Raw genomic sequence first — 13,370 nt, 5'->3', positions numbered from 1 at the left:
CCTATAAGAGACCTGTCAAAGTGGGCCAGTCTGGATGAAGTCCAGGGCCAAATTTCTGTCCCAGTCCATCCCTGCCTCCACACAGCACTGCCCCTATTCCCCCGCTTCCCATTCTTCACAGTTCCATATATTTTCCTCCCATCACTCTCCTACCTTTCACAGGGCGGAGAGCAGGAGGCGGGACAATCCTAAACTGAAGGCACAGCAGCACTGGGTAGGGCACGGGAGCCGCCGGGTTGACTTTTCATATTAGCGAACTGGTGATAGCCAATCACCCCCCGATTAATGTGACAGGCAGCTACCGCTCTCCACGCAGTGCTGGTCCCGCCATCAGTGCAGAATTGTTCCGCCTCCCGCCGTCCACTCCTCTCTACTCTGCTAATGATAGCCGAGGAGGCTGGGGACAAATCTGTGGTTAAATGGCGCGATTGCGGCAGTCCAGAAAGAGCAACAGCTTGGGCCGGACGCAGACCGCGGGCTGCCATTTAGTGATACCCGGCATAGGATAATGTTACTCTTATGCCTACTAACAACCCGCCCCCTTTCACACTCCGCCCAGGGCACCTACCCCTTGTACCGCATCTGAATTCAGTTACAATACAATTACAATACAATTCAATACGGGAGGAATCAGAGAGCCCTGATCATTAGAGCCTAATGCTTTTAATAGGCAGAAGAAATGCAGATCTTCCCCCTTCTGTACTACAATGCAAATATAAACACTAGACTGTACTCAATTTTACATGGAATTATGCAAAGCTGTATCATTCATTGTTTTTCAACTTTTGCAAGAGGGTTAAACAAGACTGATAAATGTTACAGATACATTTGAAATCACATTTTAAATCCTTACACTCTTCTGAAGAAGGAAACGTATATGAAATTTGGTGGCTGGTACAAATAGGCAGCATACTGCAAGCAGAAACAGTCTTGCCTGCGGTGCTTTACCAGTCACAAAACACTTTGGGGGATTTACTAAAACTGGAGAGGGCAAAATCTGGTGCAGCTCTGCACAGAAACCAATCAGCTTCCAGTTTTGTTTGTTAAATTCTAGTTGAACAAGCTGAAATTAGAAGCTAATTGGCTACCATGCATAGCTGCACCAGAATCTGAATGTTACAGTTTTGGTAAATCTCCCCCATTGTGTCCTACTTCCTACTACAGTCATGGTGGGGGGCGATGATGCAAGCCTCTGTGAGTTTTTTTTCTTGTACAGTCTCTATTTACCACGTACAGCACCTCGAACATTCCCAGTGCTAAACACTACCATAGACAATAGCCTTCCATACACTTTTGTGTGGAATGACCCCATGAAACAATTATCATTCTTAAGAAGAATTCCAAGTGAAGTTGTTAACTTGTTTATATACACACAGGGGCAACAACCATTTTTATATTTTACTGTAATTGTAGTGTTCTGTCACTAGGCGGTAGTGTCAGACAAAATATTATAATTTTCTCTCTTTTACAATGAAATGGTTATAATGTAATTTTCTATTCCTTATGTTTTTGTAGGCAAGTAATAGTTAATGCTGCCCCAGCTGGAAAGTTGAGAGTTAAAGTGGTTGTTAACCCACTTCTATTACATCATCCCATTGTCATGAATATGCATCAAGTCTGTCTGCCTACCTGATCTCCATGTGTTCATTAGAGGCAGATCCTGTTCTGGTTTCCCTTCTTATCACTTCCTCTTCCTGTATGGCTCCACCCTAGTCCATCCCAGGAAGCCTATATTAACCTTTGCTCTACAGGTCTGCAGTGCTGTTCAACAGTGTTCCTATGCTTAGTTCCTGTCTGCAGTGTTCCTATGCTTAGTTCCTGTCTGCAGTGTAATTGCTAGTTCCTGTTTGCAGAGTGCTACGATCATCTTCCGTGTACCGTTTTGGCTTGTCCCCGACTTCCTTGTCTGCCTGTGCCCCTGACTATTTGCATGTTCCACGGTTATCCTTGTCTGCCTGTTGCCCTGACCTCGGCCTGTCCATCACCACTGTTTGTCCTGCTGGCTGCTTCCCCCTTCTCCCTGCGGAGTGTGACTTGAGGAATCCCGGGAACGCGACCTGGACCCAGTTGCGGCCAAGACCATCCCTACCATCAAGGGCTCTGGTGAATACAAAACTGGGTCTTAGACTCCGCGCCCTGGGTGATCTTGGGTTACGCTTCTTCCCTGCCAGCAGTAGTCGGCTATAGGGTTCACTTCCCTGTGGTGCATCTCTGACCCCTACAGGGTGCACTTGTCACCTGGCCACAGGTGACCTGACACCCATGCTCTCTGCGCCAATATAACAAGTTTCGCTGTGCCTGTGTTCTGTAAAAAAAACTGTTCCACTCTGGGTGCTCAGCTGATTCTTCTCCTCTGTTCTATCTCTGGCTTACAGCTGCAGTGGGCAGGGCCGAGCTCTCCCGCTGACTGGGGAGAAAGGGAGACAGAGCGCCGAGCCACCGACAATCAGCTGAGCGGTGGGAGCGGAGCTCATACAGGTACAGTTGTGCAGTTTTTTTACAGAACGCAGGCACAGGAAAACTTCTTATAATGGTGCAGAGAGGATGAGATGATGTAATAGAACATATGAGAGCAGTTAGAGCAGAAGAAGCGAGGGGGGCACATTGTACGAGCAGGGACAGACAGAGAGGGGAGGAGGGAGGAGGGGGGAGAATGACACAAGAGACAGATAGCAGGCTGCGCATGACGGAGGCACGCAAACGGACCATGATGTCAGCAGTCATGATTATCGTGGTCTGTTTGCAGAGTAGAGGGCATAGCTAGGCAGGATCAGCCAGGTATTTCAGGTGATACTGGGGTCCAAATGACACAGCACAAGCACTGTGCTGTATAACATGCTTTAAGAGAACAGGATCTGTTTTTTTTTGGGGGGGGGGGTTAACAAATGCTTTAATTGTGTTACTCTGGTCTTTTTGGTGGGATTTCTCTGGGTCCAACCTCCTGGTCCTGTGTGCTTTAAAATAAGACAGAGGTCTGGATTCTGGAGGAAGCAGACTGAGGGGCCTAGGGGTTCTTGCTCTGCCAGAGTCTGGAAATCTAGTGATGGGCCAAAAGTCAGAGTTCCCACTGCCCAGGATGATTTCTGGGGGTTATAGTCTCTCCTGAACACACCAACCATAGCTTTTGCCAGGAATTTACTCTTTTCTATGCAGGTATGCTGGGGCAGCCACAATGCTAATCTAGGGATTAGGACTGTTAGGGAAACGACTGCACTTTATGTTGAACTGTTACTGGTGAATTTCATCATGTTAATTTATTATAAGTAAAGTTAAGTTAAAGCTTTTGAAACTTTGCCTTTGCCTAGTCTTAAACTACTAAAGGAGTGGAATGCAAGTAACCAGCACATATAGCCTACAGTTGGGTCACTAAACACGTTTTCAGGTGCAAATTTTTAGCAGGAAATGCAAGCATTTGTATGGTAACAAATGTCAAAGATGATAATATATGTCAATAAACAAAGTAGCACAATTGAGAAACAGCATCTTGTGATTATGTAAGTACAGCGGGAAGCTAAACAGTTAAAGTGTGTAAACTTAGGGGCCGGTACCCCAAGTATCAATAGGTAGTGGGAAGCAGGGCTCAACAATTGAAGTACAAATATTGACGGGCCTTAAAGGTCCATTACTCTAAGGTTCAGTGTGTATGTGTGTGGGGGGCGGGGTGAGGGAAAAAAGGTGGGAGGTGATGTCAGGAGTAGAAGAGGGAAAGCAAGAGGAGAAGGGGGACGTTTAGCTACTAATTCTCGTTTTGGGAAACATTTAGAGTGATTGTAGGAGAGGAGTGGAGAGTTGAAAGGGTAATAAGGGTCTATTGTCCAGATGTATAAGTATAAAAAAGACGTAAGAGAAAAAAAAAAGGTAATAAAAAAATGGCAGTAGAGAGGAAAGATTGTTAGATGATTGGGGAAAAAAGAGGTAGTAAATGAAGAGCCAGGTGCGGAGGACCCCCATGGTTGGTCCCTCCCAGGGTGGAGTTGGATGATAATATTTAATCCACAGGGTTCTAGCTTGTATATCGAAGAGGTAACTGATTCCTCTTTAAAATAAACTGCAACATAAGCATCTTACTGCACCTTCAGTGAGGTATCAACATTGCAGAAAGACATGTCAGGCCCCGTACACACGTCCGAGAAACTCGGCGGCCAAAACACATCGTTTTGCTCGTCGAGTTCCTTGTGAGCCAAGTTTCCTCATTGACTAACGAGGAAATAGAGAACATGTTCTCTATTTGGCCCGACGAGATCCTCGACGGTTTCCTCGGACGAAAGTGTACACACGACCGGGTTTCTCGGAAGAATACGGCTCCGATCGAGTTTCTGGCTGAATTCTGCCGAGAAACTCGGTCATGTGTATGGGGCCTAAGAGCTTTACCATCATGTTGCATATTAAATGATTCTGTTTGGTGGCACTGTCGGGTTCTTTTTATGTTGTCTTTTTATATATAGGCTTTATCAGTTTACATATAAGATGCAGTATATTTACTTTATAGCAAGTAAATCAGTTAACTCAAAGCCAATACACTGGTAACCTGTAAAACCGAAGAGTACAATTTTAAACATAATATGTTGTCATATTTCAGGCATGCTTGGGTAACTTTGCTGGGCTAGTCTATAAAATTAGGAAGGAAATTGAACAGTAAACACAAGGTTTATGGTTAGCTTATAGTTTATGGTTAGCTTTGCATGTAATGCTTTGTAACAAATATAATTACCCAAGGCCTTTATGCTCACGCTCTGTATGGAAAAACTTAAATTGCCCTGTTCATCTTTAAGATCTTCCAAAAGATTTTGCAAATTCTCAGCGAGGGATTCTGGCGTGCCTGAAGAGTTTGCTTGGATGATTAGTTTTGAAATATAACTGCAGAATGAAAAAATAATAAATGTAAATAGAAATATGCAGAAAATATTCACAGTAACATTCCATGCTCATGCAAAACAGACATCATCCCACTTCATAATGATAAGGATAAGTGAGCTGAAATGGGTCCACGTGAAACTTTGCCGCATGCAGCATGCCTTGGAATAGATAGATTTCAGTAGAACCCCACTTTGTTTTGAGGGTGGTGGGGTGGTAAGGGGAAGTTAGAACCTTTATTTTTTTATTACTGTCTATGTTCACCCTCAGTCTATACAAAACAAGGAAAAAGTTTACAAAAACTTTCCACTAGAAACAACGCTTTTAGATGAAAATAAACTGTTATATGTAACATCACAACAACACACTATGACCAAACACAATAGTTATACTAACTTGGAATCATCAGAGTCCATACTGGCCTCTCTTTTCTGGTAGTGCAAAAAAAATTTAATAAATTAAAGAATTTAAAAAAATCAGTACATTATTTATCATGGTATGATGAATACAGGTCTGATGCAGTAAGAAAAGATAATGTCACAACATAGTTGCATTGCTTCCAACTGCAGCCCCACCCATCCCATCCCATCCTTGAGTGAATCTTGTTACTAGCTGGGTAGATCTGAAAGATTTACAGAATCTCTACATGCTTTGCCTTTGTAAAAAGAACCCCAATATGTGTAAAATGTTCCCCACAAACTTAAAATAATTGATTTAGTTATTAGCCTACACATGTTTGATTTGTTTGCCAAGCAATTATGCCACGTACACGCGACTGTTTTTAATGTCATGGAAAAAACTAAGTTTTTCTTGTCAAGCCTGCCTTGCATACACACGATCGTGAAAAAAAATGCTCGAGCAAAGCGCGGTGACGTACAACGCGTACGATGGCACTATAAAGGGGAAGTTCCATTTCGAATGGCGACACCCTTTGGGCTTGATTATGCAAATTTCCCTTTTCATAACTTGCTTCTGAGCATGCGCATTTGTTTCCCCGTCGTTAAAGCCTACACACGACCATTTTTCAAGACGTGAATAATGTCAAGAAAAAATAGAGCATGTTCTAAATTTTCAACTTTGAGATTCCAGAGCAAGCTACTTTCCGCACATTTACGCAAAAAGCAATGATAACTTTCCACAAATTTGTGGCAGTGTTAAATTGTAAGTCTGTTAACTTGCTGCACATTTTCACTGGCAAGTTGTACACTTACAGAGCACCCGAAACACAAGTTCTAGTTGGCACTTTTCCAATTTGTAGAGAATTTGCATGGTAAGTCTCTGGCTAGAGCAAAGTTGCAGGGGTGAGTCTACAGCAAGAGCTCTGCAAGTGTACAGCATGAAAATTCAGCCACAGTGACCCCTGTGGTGGGATGACTATTGCACAACATAACTGAACCAGAACTTGTTGCAGACTTGCAGAATGTTTGTAAAGAATGTTGATCTGCAATCATGCAGTGAGGACTTGTGGACAATTGTGTAACAAACTTGTGAAGCCTGGTAAGTCTAGCAATAGCTTAGCAAGTCATTTTCAAACTTGCAGCACAATTACTGTCTATCTGGGTATTGGTATAAAAGATCCAAAATGACATCCAATGTAATACAGCCTTATCAACAGACTGTAATCACCTTTTAGCATCTTTCTTCAGTTTATTTGCTAAAGTCAACTTTACAAATCCAATACCAAACAGACATTCACTATCACAGAGCCCTAATGACAGCCTAGTAAAAGGGAAGTCATTTTTACCTTTTTATTGTTTTTTTGTGTGGGGACATTCCCAGGTTCGTTACTGCGGCAAACATTGAAATAATAACATTAGATTGGAAGATAAGATTTGATTATAAATGATTCTTTTAAAGCAGCTGCAACATTTTGATTTAGCATAATCTATGATCTCTGGCATATTAAGACAAAAAAATATCATATTTATTCTTCAAAAATTAACAGTTCCCCCAAGATTAGCATTTTCATAATTCTTCTGTATTTTAATCACAGTAAAAAAAGAAGAAGAATTGGCATGGCCAGCATTTTTTACTCCCAAAACAGAGAACTGCAACACCCTCTCTTCTTTGTGCAGCAAAATTATCTTCAGTAGTAATCATGAAATTAAGTATAGTGTAATAATGGCCAGAAAAGAAACATATACATAGTACAGCAATCGGGTATATATGTTCAAAGCAGCTTGCAGGGATCAGTGGTATGTAATGTACAGCACAGCTTGCAGAGTGCAGTAGTCCGGAGCATGCAATGTGCAGCACAACTTACAGAGTGCAGCAGTCAGTAGTATGCAATGTAAAGTACAGTTTACTGTGGTGTTTAGTATAATGTCCCCTTACATGGGTGGTTAGTTGAGTACCCTTTTACATTAGGGATCAATGGTGATGTGACCCCTTATATTAGTGGTGGTCAGTAGGAAATAAACTAAGTAGAAAACTAATGTCAGTGGTGACTTTCCTATGGAAAGAGAGGCTTCTGTATACCGGCATACCCCTATTTCCTGTATCCAGTGATACTCATTGAAACCACCCCACCCATGGTATGCTACTATTAAAAATAGTGTCTTTAGACAAAATGAATACAATAAAAAGTATACATTATACCTATGTTTAAATTATCCAGGCACTGAACAGTAATAACAAATAAAAATGTCTTAACAAATAATTCTGTTAATCATTTAATGATGCTGAAACACTATGTAAATTATAGAGATTAATTTTTAAAGTACAGATAGCTAAATACAAAAAATTAAACATATACTTTGTTATATGGAAACAAATCTTTAATTTAAACATCCTAACTCTAATCTGTATTGGTAGATGTGTTGTCATTGGCATGGTGTTATAAATGTACCACTATCTTCTAACAAATTGATATGCCACTAGTTTAGAACATGAGCTGGAAACCAATACTGGGGAAGTATATGGGCTGCTTTTCCTGGCCTGTTCCAAAACTGCTAGCTTCATGGCAGTCATACTGTTAAAATGACCTTCCTTCTTGACTGTCCTTGAACAAGCATGTAGATAATAAGTTCTGATTTTTTTTTATTTCCTTATCTATTCATGGGTCAGTGTCTCAGAAAACCGTGAAACCACAGACACCCCAATTCAGGAAGTCAGGGATGGCAACTTTCTATTTTCTCAGTCCAGCTTTTCTTAAAAAAATAAAGAATGTATAATCTAATATTAGAAATAGGAATATAAGAAATGATTCTACTCATGTATCTGGCTTGACCATACGTACCTTGGTCCCTCAGAAACAGTTATTTCCAGCACCGAAAAATCTGTATTATTAAGAAAGGAGTCCAACTAAGAAAGAAAACACAGGTGTTGTACAGTGTTTTATCATAGGATCACACACACTGAATTCATCTATAGAAATGTATGGCAGAACAGCCACAAACAAAAGTTTTGCTATATGTAATTATTTTCAGTAGAGGTTTTGTGCAAACCTATTGAAAAAGATACTTCCAAACAATTGTAATTGGGAATTTTAATGTAAGTAATAACATGATTTTATAAAATTTATATATCCTGCAATCCCATTAAAAACCGTGTGAGGCCGCGTACACACGGTCGATCCATCCGATGAGAATGGTCCGACGGACCGTTTTCATCGGTTCACCGCTGAAGCAGACCAATGGTCTGATGTGCGTACACACCATCAGTTCAAAACCCGATCGGGTCAGAATGCGGTGACACACGGTCGGTTTGGACCGATGAAACTGGACTTCGGGCCGTTTTCATCGGTTTGGACCGACCGTGTGTACGCGGCCTGAGAGTTTCATCAAATCATTCACCATCTGTTCTTCAATAGAAATGTGATACTTTTACTTTTAGATGATTTCATTTTATATATATATATATATATTTTTTTTTTTATTAAAAATGGAGAATTCCTGACAAATCTTTGGTGGAATCTTTTGAACAATTATCCAGTGGGTGAGTTGCCAAGCAAATCTTTGATTAATATACACCTTAATCAATTGTAGAAGGACTGCTTACAGATGCTGTGTATATACTATGTACCTATATTGTGAATTCAATTGTTCCAATTTATATTTACAATACTCACTTATTGCCCTGTGCACAGCACCATTCTTTCCCACACTTTTTGATCTAGGTACAGTACTGGCCCCAATATACATCAGAGTAAAAATTACCTTGGGACCATTTGTGACCAAATAGAGGGGGTTATTTACAAAACGTTGCACTACAATTGAAAACTACAAGTGCATAGTGCACTTGAAATTGCGATGAAAGTGCACTTGGAAGTGCAGTCACTGTAAATCTGAGGGGTAGGTCTGAAATGAGGGGCAGCTCTGATGATTTTATCATCCAATCATGAGCAAGCTAAAATGGTGTTTTTTATTCTCATTGCATGTCCCCCTCAGATCTACAGCGACTGCACTTCCAAATGAACTTTCAAGTGCACTTTGCACTTGTAGTTTGCACTTGTAGTGCAAAGTGGATTTGCCTTTCGTAAATAACCCTCTAATTGTTTACAATCTTAATAAAACAGTGCTAAAAGCCAGTCAGAGTGCGCTTATGCCAGCAACTATATCAACCTTTTTTGTGATATTAATGAATGGTTGTAAACAGAGCAGTCAGTATCTTGGTTTTTCAAGAACATTGCCATGTCTCACCATGCTTTTCACGCTGGAGGCAACCTCATCTGCATCAATCACTGCATCTGAGAATTTCAAGGACATGCTGACAACGAAGTAACTGACTAGGAGACATTTAAGGAAAAATATTACAAATAAGCCAGTGCAGCCATTGAGTTTACATGGTATGCTTTTTTAATATATGCTAGCACTACTAGTGTGGTACATTTAACACATTTTATATTTGTTTAATAATATCTGTATTGTAATGTATAATAAACATTTATCAAATTTAGTAAGTCAGATTTGTAGGTTAGGTATTTGGCTCAACTAAAGGAAGGCACCAAGGGCAGTTGCCTTGTGTAAAGACTGCGACCAAATTATCTTTAACCACTTGTCCACCGGGCCTATTTTGGCACTTCTCTCCTTCATGTAAAAATCAATTTTTTTTTGCTAGAAAATTAATCAGAACCCCCAAACATTATATATTTTTTTTTAGCAGACGCCCTAGGGAATAAAATGGCGGTCATTACAACTTTTTTTCTCGCACTGTATTTGCGCAATAATTTCTCAAGCGCCTTTTTTTGGGAAAAAAACGGTTTCAAGAGCTAAAAAATAACAAAACAGTAAAGGTAGCCCAATTTTTTTGTATAATGTGAAAGATGATGTTACGTCGAGTAAATAGATACCTAACATGTTGCGCTTTAAAATTGCGCACACTCATGGAATGGCGCCAAACTTCGGTACTTAAAAATCTCCATAGGTGACGTTTTAACATTTTTTACAGGTTACTATTTTCGAGTTTCAGAGGAGGTCTAGTGCTAGAATTGTTGCACATGCTCTAATGCACGCGACGATACCTCACATGTGGGGTTTGAACGGTGTTTACATATGTGGGCGGGACTTGCATGCGTGTTCGCTTCTGCGCGCGAGATAACGGGGACATGGGTGTTTTGGAAAAAAAAAATAATATTATTTAAATTTTACTTAATTTTTTTTATTTTTACACTTTTTGTACGTATTTTTTTTTTTTTATCACTTTTATTCCTATTACAAGGAATGTAAACATCCCTTGTAATAGGAATCAGTGTGACAGGTCCTCTTTATGGAGAGATGTGGGGTCAATAAGACCCCACATCTCTCCTCCAGGCTTACAAGCATGAAATCGGTGGAAAAAAAATCACGATCATTTGCCGACAGCCGCGATTGCAGCTTTGTATACTTCCGGGTACCGGGCGTGACGTCATAACGTCGTGCCTGGGCCTTCCGACGGTCATGGAGATGACCGGTGACCATATGGTCACCAGTCATCTCTATGCTTTCCGGGCCCCTGATGGCACGGGAGAGCCGGAGAAGCACCGGATGGCGGTGGGAGGGGGGACGTCCCCTCTCGCTGCCTATAAGATTGATCAAGCGGCGGAACCGCCTTTTTGATCATTCTTATCGTGCACAGAATTGGCAGCTGAAGATGGCGATATCTGAATGATGCCTGTAGCTGCACCCATCATTCAGATATCACCGCACAAAGTCGAGGACGTCATATGACGTCCTCCGGTGGACAAGCGGTTAATGAATCTTAACAAATAATCTAAATATATTTTAAGTAGAATTGTGTCGTCTTGAGCAAGGTAAAAAATACAAAAGTGTATAGTAGTGGTGGGGAAAATGTTAAATTACCACCATACCTGTTGTTGCTTGCCCGGGTTTCCTGCTGTATTCTGAAGTTGCAGTGCTTGTGAATCCTGACTCTGATACTAAAGATTCTGTCATTCCAGAAAGAGCAGGCGATGAAGTAGAAAATGAGATGTTCGCTGTAATGGGGAAAAATAATGGTGAGGTGTTGACTTCCAGAGTACTGCTACTAGGCTGTGATGAAGAAGGCGTTTGAGTAGAAGCGGCTGTAGTAGATACACTAATAACTCCTTGTGTTGTTCTTTTAAAATCACTTGAAGTGCTAGATGCTGGGGTCTTTGTGGAGGTTGGGATGCCAGCTGGTGATCTTGTGCTCTTAGATGTCGTACTGTCAGTGGAGGAAGTTTCAGTAATCTTTGTAATTCCAACTTGTGTGTCTGAAAATACATTTCACAATCATTTTTAATTTGTTTTTAAATATAATTGCCCATGATATACAGCATGAGAATAATATCATTTCTCCACTGACCTATCCTTGTGGAATATATTAAAGAGGAATTCTATCTTGCTCTGTGTAGTTTTCAAACAACAATCATTAAAGGCCACCAAATTGTAGTATCATTAATGCACACAGCTAGATGAAGCTTGTAGGAAACCCTACTGAGGGAATCATGGAGGTTGCCACTTCTGAACTCGTCTTCTGGAAATGCTAGTTGGCTTCCTATCATGCCAATATGATGGGTTTGATGCTGAGTCACCAAGCCAGAACAAGAATTTGCCATGAAGCAGGGAAGGACAGAGGTTCATATAGACACACTTTGCCAGATTATCTCAGGGTAAATATTAGTGATGCAGCAACAAAAATTGTCTCTGGACAGCCGCACTCTGAACAAATTTTAGCCTTTATTAAAAGAAGGACAGCACTACAAGTCACAGAAAAGTAAAATAAAACCCAACCTCTGACGCGTTTCGCACTAAAAATAGTGCTTAGTGGATGGGGCGTGACCGGACGTAGGTGTGGAGGTGTGCGGCGTGAGAGGAGAATGTGAGAAGTGGTGAGAGCCGTGTGTTTCCTGTGGCCTGCCTGTCCCAACTATGCAGCCTAAACCCTTTGCCCACATCGCTGTCGGATGAATAGCTGCTAAACCTGCCGATCCCTGCTACCTGTTGCTACCTGTTGCCGGGTTCGTCTTCTCTGGAGACGGAGGGAGTGAACAAGTCTGCGATCTTCTGGTGTGCTTGTCTGTCCTGTGGAGGCTGTATGGAGGCTGTGCTGGATCCCCCCACCGTGCCTGCAGAATCGTATGCAGGAACGAGGGATTGGTGGATGACGGTCAGCTGACGTGGGGACACGTGACCGCTCCAGCGAACCCCGGAGAACCCTCGGTGTGCTGTCTGGAGGCTCTATCTCGTCGCCTTTCGCCCTCTCACTGCGGAGGGGGGGGACGAGGAATCGGCTTGTTCACTGCTCCCAGCATGCCCGCTGTGTCAGAACGGGGAGGCCTGATACCGTGCAATGTGGAGCACGAAGAGGAAGGACTCCAAGCCTGCCTTTACATAATGGTGGACACCATATCAGTCGCAGCGGACGGGGAAGTCTGAAGGAAATGAAAACTGAAGGAGCGGAGTGAGTAATAGCTGGTATGCCACATGAATGGAACTATATGTAAATAATCAGTCTTTTGAATGACTGGGGCAATTAATTGAAACAAAAGGGCAAAGATATAAACAAGAATCTGCACAATAGTTTGAACTTTGAACTTTGTACATTGCACACTGCACTTTGTCCCCTCCTCTCAAAGCCTAAGGAAGTTGGAGAGAGAGAGTTGTTTAATTAACGATATTGGCTCGCAGCCTCTGTTGATAAGATCAGGTGAACTCCAACTGTCTTGCTCCAGCCTTCCCCCCCGCTGCACAGGGGTAGGGATTTTTTTCCCCCTTATGGATTGAAGCAGTGCTTTTGCGCTGTACGGCGCAACATAGTGTGACTGAAGGGTGGAGTAAGAAAGTGTTGGCGTGCAGCTATATGTATTTTTTCTCCATACCTCTCCTCTTTATGGTTGTTCCGCTGCGCTGATCGGGTGCTTTGAGCTCCCCTGATGGAGGGGGGAAAAAATAGCTGTTGCTGATACATTTACTGGACTGAATATTTCGCATGTCTGTTAGTTGCAGTCCATAAAGGCAGTTAAAGTTCAGATTTCTTTATGGCTATATACTTACCAATTTTTCACTGCTTGTCCATGAGTGAGACATGGAGACATGGAGAGTATATGAGGATCTGGG

The 13,370-nt window shown here is 41.8% G+C and overlaps 1 protein-coding gene across 1 annotated transcript in view; it reads right to left on the bottom strand.

Annotated features, from left to right (window-relative positions):
- The window catches only part of ADGRG4 (adhesion G protein-coupled receptor G4), a 130,654-nt gene that overhangs the window by 53,529 nt on the left and 63,755 nt on the right, over nt 1-13,370 (bottom strand). Inside the window, exons 9-12 of the mRNA XM_040323753.1 lie at nt 11,141-11,524; nt 9,495-9,580; nt 8,093-8,157; nt 4,712-4,857 (exon numbers count right to left, since the gene is read on the bottom strand). Of these exons, the coding sequence (XP_040179687.1) occupies nt 4,712-4,857; nt 8,093-8,157; nt 9,495-9,580; nt 11,141-11,524 (681 nt within the window). The remainder of the gene's footprint in view (nt 1-4,711; nt 4,858-8,092; nt 8,158-9,494; nt 9,581-11,140; nt 11,525-13,370) is intronic.

Source organism: Rana temporaria, chromosome 9 (assembly GCF_905171775.1).
Source record: "Rana temporaria chromosome 9, aRanTem1.1, whole genome shotgun sequence".
In the NCBI taxonomy this organism is placed as follows: domain Eukaryota; kingdom Metazoa; phylum Chordata; class Amphibia; order Anura; family Ranidae; genus Rana; species Rana temporaria.
Note: the sequence above shows the minus strand (reverse complement) of the source record. Positions and strands in the feature narration are given on the sequence as shown.